This window comes from Dipodomys ordii, unplaced genomic scaffold (assembly GCF_000151885.1).
Source record: "Dipodomys ordii isolate 6190 unplaced genomic scaffold, Dord_2.0 Scaffold68, whole genome shotgun sequence".
Taxonomy (NCBI): domain Eukaryota; kingdom Metazoa; phylum Chordata; class Mammalia; order Rodentia; family Heteromyidae; genus Dipodomys; species Dipodomys ordii.
Window position 1 is genome coordinate 2,812,586 of NW_012267284.1, and position 9,153 is coordinate 2,821,738.

General features: G+C 47.2%; 1 protein-coding gene across 1 annotated transcript in view; it reads left to right on the forward strand.

Annotated features, from left to right (window-relative positions):
• Eif3b (eukaryotic translation initiation factor 3, subunit B) overlaps window positions 1–9,153 on the forward strand; it is a 41,107-nt gene that overhangs the window by 23,983 nt on the left and 7,971 nt on the right. The window contains exons 5-11 of the mRNA XM_013023510.1: window positions 1,306–1,434; window positions 1,628–1,785; window positions 4,197–4,328; window positions 4,414–4,480; window positions 4,698–4,744; window positions 6,307–6,517; window positions 8,689–8,765. Of these exons, the coding sequence (XP_012878964.1) occupies window positions 1,306–1,434; window positions 1,628–1,785; window positions 4,197–4,328; window positions 4,414–4,480; window positions 4,698–4,744; window positions 6,307–6,517; window positions 8,689–8,765 (821 nt within the window). The remainder of the gene's footprint in view (window positions 1–1,305; window positions 1,435–1,627; window positions 1,786–4,196; window positions 4,329–4,413; window positions 4,481–4,697; window positions 4,745–6,306; window positions 6,518–8,688; window positions 8,766–9,153) is intronic.

The window sequence follows — 9,153 nt, forward strand, 5'->3', positions numbered from 1 at the left end:
GAAGGGTGGTAGAGAGTGTCGAGTACACCCAGGAGCAAGGCTATAGAGCTGTGCTTGCTGCAAGTCCAGTCCTGAGTGAGTGACCACTGGGAGCTTGTTTGCTGCTTCTCAGTCTCATCCCTTCTCCATTGACCTTTCCTGTAAATTCCAGACTCCTAGACCTGGGAAAGTGAGCATGATAGTGCTCTTCCCACACACCCCCCTCCGGTTGTGGGGCTTGAACTCTGGGCTTGGATGCTATCCCTGTGCTCCTCAGCTCAAGGCAGTGCTCTACCACTTGAGCTACAAGCCACTTCCGGTTTACTAGTGGTTTATTGGAGATAAGAGTCTCACAGACTTTCTTGCCTAGGCTGGGCTGGCTTTGAATCTCAATCCTCAGATCTCAGCCTCCTGACTAGCTAGGATTACAGGCATGAGCCACCGGTGAAGGTTGATAAGCTACCTAGTCTAGTTTGATTGTGGAAACATTACTATGGTAATACTGTCGGCAATTTGCTTTTGGGAAATAGTTTATGGGTAAACTTTGACTTGCAGTCTGTGTTAAGCATTTACTTGTAATGAAACATTTTGCAAGACTAACCATGCTGGGGCTGGGAAGGTGGCTCAGTGGTAGAGTGCTTGCCTTACATGCATGAGGCCCTGGGTTCGATTCCTTAGCACCACATAAGCAGAAAACCCTGGAAGTGGCGCTGTGGCTCCAGTGGTAGAGTGCTAGCCTTGAGCTGAAGAGCTGAGGGACAGTGCCCAGGCCCAGAGTTCAGGCCCCATGACTGGCAGAAAAAAAAAAGACTAACCATGCCTGGGATGTATGAGAGAACATTTTTAACAGTTTCATTAGCTGAATGATTGCCAATCAATCTGTGATCTGAGGATTCAAAGCCAGCCTGAGCAGGAAAGTCCATGAAACTCTTTTATCTCTAATTAACCACCAGAAATCCAAAAGTCGCTCTGTATCTCAAGTGGTAAACCACTAGCCTTGGGCAAAAGAGCTCAAGGAGGGGCTGGGAAGGTGGCTCAGTGGTAGAGCACTTGCCTTGCATGCTCGAGACCCTGGGTTCGATTTCTCAGCACCACATAAGCAAAAAGCTGGAAGTGGCGCTGTGGCTCAAGTGGTTGAGTGCTAGCCTTGAGCTGAAGAGCTGAGGGACAGCGCCCAGGCCCAGAGTTCAGGCCCCACGACCAGACCCCCCAAAAAAAAAGATCTCAAGGACAGCACCTAGGCTCTGAGTTCAAGCCTCACAACAGACCAAAAGAAAAGACAAAAGAAAAAAAGGCTTTTAAGTATCTTGTTTTGGTTCTTTTTAGGGAAATCTGCGTTACTGGTTGGAAGAGGCAGAATGCAGAGATCAATATAGTGTGATTTTTGAGAGTGGAGACCGTACATCCATATTCTGGAATGATGTGAAAGATCCTGTGTCAATTGAAGAGAGAGCAGTATGTATCAACCACACTTACCTCCTGTTTTTCTGAGTGGCACTTGGCTTCCATGAGAAACTCTGGAAAACAGATGGCTTGCTTCTTCTGAGGTTCCTCTCAAAACAAGTTTTGAAATCTATATAAGTTCAGCTAGACTCACTGGGGAAGGCTTGGTCTTAGTATCATAACATTCCCACTCCCCTCTTCACAGAGATGGACAGAGACGTACGTCCGTTGGTCCCCGAAGGGCACCTACCTGGCTACCTTTCATCAGAGAGGTATTGCTCTCTGGGGAGGAGAGAAGTTCAAGCAGATCCAGAGATTCAGCCACCAAGGGGTCCAGCTTATTGACTTCTCCCCTTGTGAAAGGTGAGCTGGGGTAGGCGGGATGACAAGTACCTGGATTTATACAGATAACTTTGTGTGTGCCAGTACTGAGGCTTGAACTTATGGCTTAGGCATTGTCCCTTAGCTTTTTTACTCAAGGCTGCCCCTCTACCCCTTGAGCCATAGCTCTACTTCCAGCTTTTTGGTGGCTAATTGGAGATAAGAGTCTCATGGACTTTCTGGGCTGACTTCAAACTGGAAACCTCAGATTTCAGCCTCCTGACTAGCTAAGATTACCAGTGTGAGCCACTGGCACCCAACTAGAACCAAGTTATCTCCACCTCAAGTATGCATTCCAAGGAACAGGAAGCTGAGTCATACAGCCACTTTGTAAACTGAGTGTTGATTTAGCACTTGATTTTCAGGTACAGACATATTCCAGTGTCTTCATGTGGTGTGACAATGTGACATGACAATCAGAATAGGATCTTGTCCAAGGACTTTTTTTTTTTTTTTTGGCTGGTCATAGGGCTTGAACTTTGGGCCTGGATGCTGTCCCTCAGCTCTTCACCTCAAGGCTAGCCACAGCACCACTTCTGGCTCTTTCTGCTTATATGATACTGAGGAATTGAACCCAGGGCCTCATGCATGCAAGGCAAGCTCTCTACCACTGAGCCACCTTCCCACCCCCAGGACTAGATCATTTTTGTGCCAGTCCTTTTTCCTGGGAGGATTTTTTTCACTTGTGTATGGGAGGTGGGGCGGGGATGCAGCAGGGGAGGGGGCAGGGAGGTAGATGGAAAGAGCCCCCAATGAGGCTCACAGCGTGACCCTGAGCTCTGTGTCAGTGGCCCAGGGCCCACCTCAGATCTTCCCTGCCTCTAGCTCTTCCTCTCAGCCCTGACTGATATTGCTGGCTGTGCAGCAGGGGACTTGGTACCCTGCAGTTTGTGACTGTGGCCTGCTGGCTGAGAGCTCTGTGTATATCATGCTTCTGCATCCATTACATGGCAATTCTTCTGAGACTCTTAGCTTAGTGTTGCACATGGAAAACTGACCAAGGACACAGGGTCAGTGTCTTTTATCTGTTTAGGGCCAGAAATAGATTTGGATTTGGGTAATCTTCAGATTTCATAATATTTGCCTATATATAATGAGATAGCTTGGGATTAGAATCCAGGTCTAAACAAAGTTCATTCCTATTTCTGGAGTAATTGTTGTTATTGTTCGTGATGCTAAGAATCAAACCCGGGGCCTTAAATAGTATGACAGGCAAGTGCTGTGCCACTAAGCTACATCTCAGCTCTCATAATATTTTTAGGTACATTGCTGTGGGTGACTTGATAGTGTCTTTAATGTGGCTCTGTTTTGGTAGGGCTCGTCTCAGAAACCCACCTGTTTTGTTGTGTTGGTCCTCAAAAACATATTGTTCACATCTTTCTCTACAGTTTGAACAGAGACTGAACTATGGCTCATTGCTAGATCCCTGGTGCAGGAGATGTTAGATGCGTGGGTGCATGGATGCTTGGCTGCAGAGGGAAAAGTGTTTTTCCCATTAAGACTTGCATTGTCAGTGTCTGGTTTCATCTGGCTGTTCAGATAAAGTGCTAGGAATCTACCCGGCCATGGGAAGACCCAAAGGATCTGTGGAGGGCAATTGCAAGGCTGCTCCCCCTTTTCTGTTGTGCTTCCTTCTGCCTTCCCAGGGGCAGTCTGCCTTCAATGTGTGCACCTTGTGAAAAGGACACAGGTGTGATTTGTGCCAACAGGCAGAGCCTAGTATGTGATTGCTGGGGAAGTCCCCAGATGTGGCGTCCTCCTGGAAGGACACTCGCCACAGTGCCATATGTGGCCATCTGGTCTGTTCACGTCATTGGTCTCAATTATTCAAAGTGAAGAAGGTAGGTGCCTCCTTCTAGATCTTCCCACTTAAGCAGAATTGTTTGGAGTGTCACTTTTGGTGGAGGTACCATTCTGTGACCCTTGCAGAGGCCACAGTGCTTCCCCTGGGCTTGGTATTCCAATCCCCTCTCTCACCTCCTACCCTCCTTTTTGATACTGGGGTTTGAACTCAAAGCTTAACACTTGCTAGGCAGGCACTACACTTGAGCCATGCTTCCAGTCATCTGCTTCCTACTTTGAGGGGTCATAGAGCATCCTCTGGGGAGTGTTGTGTGGGGGAAAGGGCTGACTCCAAGAGTTTTATTAGTTGCTTGTTACGGCAGGGCATCATACCTGTGACCTATATTGGTCTGTGATGTAGTTTGGCATTTACTGTGTGCATGTGGAGAAGACTTTTTTCAGGAGGATGCTGTAGGCTATTAGCCAATGTGGTGATGTGTGCCTGGGGCTCAGGCAGGAGAATCTTGTTCCTTGCTAGCCTAGGCTACATAGCAAGATTCTCCCCACCCCCTCCCCAACACTCCTATACTAAGTGTTCCCCTCTCTTACAGATACTTGGTGACATTTAGCCCCTTGATGGATACTCAGGATGACCCTCAGGCCATCATCATCTGGGACATCCTTACTGGGCACAAGAAGAGAGGTTTCCACTGCGAGAGCTCAGCCCATTGGCCTATTTTCAAGTGAGTAGACCTGTTCAGGTGATGGCCTGTGTGTAGCCTTTTCCCTTGTTGGTGCAGCCTGGCACATCTTGCCTTGTCTTGTCAGATGGAGCCATGATGGTAAATTCTTTGCAAGGATGACCCTCGATACCCTTAGCATCTATGAAACACCGGTGAGTGACACAGTTCATCTGCGGGTGAATAGCCTGGTGATTGTGTATAGTTGGCATTGTGTGTGCCATTCACCAGCATTGGCCCAATCAATGTATCTGTGCTCCCTAGACAAACTCATTGTAGAATCTTGGTGCTGTTGATTATTCCAAAATGTGGGATCTATAACTGAGACATTGTCCGGCTTTACCCAGCTATGTCCCTTGTGTTTTTGGACAGTCTATGGGCCTTTTGGACAAGAAGAGTTTGAAGATCTCTGGAATAAAGTAAGTCAGTGTTTCTTTCAGTTGGTGTGGGGGTGCTGTGGCTGTAACAATACCCCAAATGGGTCAGCTTCACACCAGATGTGTGTTCCTCTGTGTGGAGATAAGTTGACTGCCAGGCTTCCTTCCACATGGGCCTTTATCCTCAGCTCTCTGGAGCCTTATAAGCACACAATTCATTCTTGAGGTCCCTACCACATGCTGTCATCTTGGGAGTTGGAATTGCTATGGGAATTTTGTAAGGCTCTGACCAGGCACCATTCCCTTTTCTTGAGACCAAAAGCCAATCTTAAAGACAACAGTCTTCCTTAGAGCATGCCTGCAGACTTGTGGGTGTTGAGTCTTCTGCTGCTCTGGTGACCTGTAAGGTGCCAGAGACTTTTGGCTCAGCCGTGGTGTCCTAGTTTCTATTTATCTGAAGATTTTGGGAGCTAGGCAGGCTTGGGATATTGATCTACCAGCCTCCAAGGACACTGATGTAGCAGCTTTTATGTTCACATTTTTGGGCACAGTTTGGGTTTATAATTAAAAATAAAACCAGGACACTGACTAAGCAGATGCAAGCCAGAATGCCACCTGTAGTGGAGCACTCTCTAATCTCAGCTTCCCTAAAGGCTGAGAAAAGGGATGATTGAACTGGGAGCTGGTGGCTCACATCTGTAATCCTAGCTACTCAGGAGGATGAGGATCACAGTTCAGAGCCAGCCTGGGCAGGAAAGTCTGTGAAAGTCATCACCAATAAACTACCAGAAAATCGGAAGTGGTGCTGTGGCTCAAGTGGTAGAGCACTAGCTTTGAGCTAAAGAGCTGAGGGACAGTGCCCAGGCCCAGAGTTCAAGTCCCACGACTGACAAAAAAATAAAGGTGATTACTGAAGCCTATTTAGGCAACATGGTGAGACTGTTTCAGAAAAACAAAATTGGACATAAAGAGCAAAACAAGGCCTTGGTGCTGGTGGCTCAAACTTGTACTCTTAGCTATTCAAGAGGTGTAGAAAAAATTGTAGTTCCAGGCCACCTTAAAACACAAGACGTAATACAAAAGGCTAGGCATAGTGGTGTGTGCCTATAAAGTGTGGCAGGCATGTCTTAAGTGGTAGAGCACCTGCCTGGCAAGCACAAAACCTGAGTCCAATCCACCTACACAAAAGTACAACACAGATAAAGATGTTTCTTGCTTAGTTCGTCTCACAGATTGCCCGTTACAGTACCTATCTTGGCTCTTCTCTGTCCTCTTATATTTTCTGGCTTGGGGCTAAACCTTCATTGACCTTTAGACATTGTGGAGCTAGAGCCACTCATTACTCCCCCCTCCCCCCCAGCCTTAGCCTTACTGTGCTGTCATGTGTTCTCAGAATATGGCAGTGAGAATGTGGGCTGGGGTGCTGCATATTAGGTGGGGAGGATGGACTGACATCTGCAGCAGCACTTGGCTCTGTGCTAGCTGTGAGGATATGGGTGTGTGGTAGGGGATCAGTGTGCCAGGGTTGAGCTTTCACTCATATGGAGCTCCTATGTTCCATAGTTGCATAGTCTTGGTAATGATGCGTGTTCTTTGTCCTGCAGAGACTTCTCTTGGTCTCCTGGTGGTAATATAATCGCCTTCTGGGTCCCAGAAGACAAAGATATTCCAGCCAGGGTGACCCTGATGCAGCTTCCCAGCAGACAGGAGATTCGAGTGCGGAATCTGTTCAATGTGGTAGACTGCAAGCTGCACTGGCAGAAGAACGGAGATTACTTATGTGTCAAAGTCGATAGGACTCCCAAAGGCACCCAGGCAAGTAGATGTCAATGGTGCATGTTGCCTTCAGGATGCATCAGCTTGACTGGCCCATTGGAGAAGATGGTGGATGTGTAAGTGGGTCTGGCCCCACCTGACATTCTGTATGCTGGTGACACTCTGTAGGTGAAGGGTGGAGGTGGCCTCCGCAGAGGCCTGAATCTGGGCTCAGTGTTGAACTAGAGACTGAGATAGAGGTTTCTCCTGCATGTTAATCCTGTTTGCAATCGCCTTTTGACTAGTTAACACAGTGCTGTGTTTGAGCAAGATAATGTCTATACCCAACCCCTTTCCTGTTGCCTGTTAGAAGGAATATAGTATTTTCCTTTTAAACACTGAGTAGTTTTTACACTCAGACTTGGTTTCATTCTTTTTGTTGTTGTTGTTGGTTGTGGGGCTTGTACTCTGAGCCTGGGCGCTGTCCTTCAGCTCCTTAGCTCAAGGCTAGTGCTCTACCACTTGAGCCACAGCACCACTTTGGGATTTTGGGGAGTTTATTAGAGATAAGAATCTCACTGACTTTCCTGACCATGCTGGCTTTGTACTATGATCCTTAGATCTCAGCCTCTTGAGTAGCTAGGATTACAGGTATAAGCCACGAACACCTGGCCTAATTTTCCTAATTCTTTTTTTTTTCTTTTTTTCTTTGTCAGTCGTGGGCCTGAACTCTGTGCCTGGGCGCTATCCCTGAGCTCGTCAGCTCAAGGCTAGTGCTCTACCACTTGAGCCACAGCACCACTTCTGGCATTTTCTGCTTATGTGGTGCTGAGGAATCAAACCAGGGCCTCATGCATGCAAGGCAAGCACTCTACCACTGAGCCACCTTCCCAGCCCCCTAATTCTTATTTTTAAATGTGTAAACTTTTCTTCTAATAGAAGTATTTCTCTTTGCTTTACTTTTTTTCCTCTTTTTGTCCTGGGCTTGAACACTGTCCCTGAGCTTTTACTCAAAGCTAGCACTCTACCACTTGAGCCACAGCACCATTTCCAGCTTTTTCTGTTTATGTGGTACTGCAGAATTGAACCCAGGGCTTCATGCATGCTAGGCAAGCACTCTACCACTAAGCCACATTCCCTGCCCCTCTTTTGTGTTTTTGGGAATAGAGTGTTAGGATATTACTATCCAATGATGGTCTCAAAATCACAATCCTCCTACCTCTGCCTCCCAAGTGATGGGATTACATCTGTGAGTCACCTTGCCTTTCCCCACCCCCACCCCTACCCCCCTTTTTTTGGGGGGGTTGGTCGTGGGGCTTGAACTCTGTGCCTAGGTGCTATTGCTCAGCTCTTCAGCTCAAGGCTAGCACTCTACCACTTGAGCCACAGCGCAACTTCCAGTTGTCTGGTGGTTTATTACAGACTTGAGTTGGCTTTGAACTATGATCCTCAGATCTTAGCCTTCTGAGAAGCTAAGATTACAGGCATGAGCCACCAGCACCTGGCCCTACCCCACCCCCCTTCTTTTTTCTTGATATGTAATTCATGTCCCAAAAAATTTAGCCTTTAATGTGGTAGGTCAACTCAGTGATCTTAGGTGCTTCCACTAGAAAGATGCTCCATGTGGAAGGAAACACATTCCACTTCTCTACATGCCCTAGAGCCCTTCTTACTGCCCAGCCACCAGGCTGCACATCTTGTCCTACACATGTTATACTGTATATTCTGGCTCATGCAGGCTTTTACTCTCCCGTCTTCATCGTTCTTTACATTATAGCATGATAGCATTCCCTCTTGTTTGTGACTGGGTGGTATTCCATTGTATGGTTAGGCTGTGTGTGTATTGGTGGGCATTTACTCACATCTATTGTGGTGTGTAGTGTAGCACCTGCTTTCTAAAATGGGCTCCTTGAAGACTGATAGGGTTGTTACCTAGTATCTAAGTATTTTAGTCCCCACTCAACTGAATGCCTTGAAAATTGGCAGATGAGCTGTGGTGAGCATCCTTGATCTCCAGTGCAAGCGTAGAATGTAGCCAGTAAGTAGGGGGATGTTTCTGTGATAGGCCTATGCCAGGTGACCTGCCAGCACCCAGGAGCAGCACTTTCTCAGCAGCTCTAGACTCCACACTTACAAGCTTTTACATAGTCCTAATGTGGTCCTTCAGGTCTTTCCCTCATTCTTTCAAATTTCCAGAATGTCACTCTCCTCTGACCTCTTTCTTTTAACAGGGTGTTGTTACAAATTTTGAAATCTTCCGAATGAGAGAGAAGCAGGTGCCTGTGGATGTGGTTGAAATGAAAGGTGCGTTGGTTTTGGTCAGGTGCAGGGAAGTAGACCTTGGTGCCTGGTTTTACTTTTTGTTTACTTTTTGGTGCCAGTCCGTAGGCTTGAACTCAGGACCTGGGTACTGTCCTTGAGCTTTCTTTTTCTTTCTTTTTTTTTGTCATGGGGCTGAACTCAGGGCCTAGGTGCTGTCCCTCAGCTCTTCAGCTCAAAGCTAGCACTCTACCACTTGAGCCACAGCGTCACTTCTGGTTTACTGGAGGTTAATTAGAGGTAACAGTCCCATGGACTTTCCTGTGGCTTTGAACCACAATTCTCAGATCTCAGCCTCCTGAGTAGCTAGGATTACAGGTGTGAGCCACTGGCACCCGGCTTCAAAGAACTTCTTAATAAAAATTTCTAGGTATAGA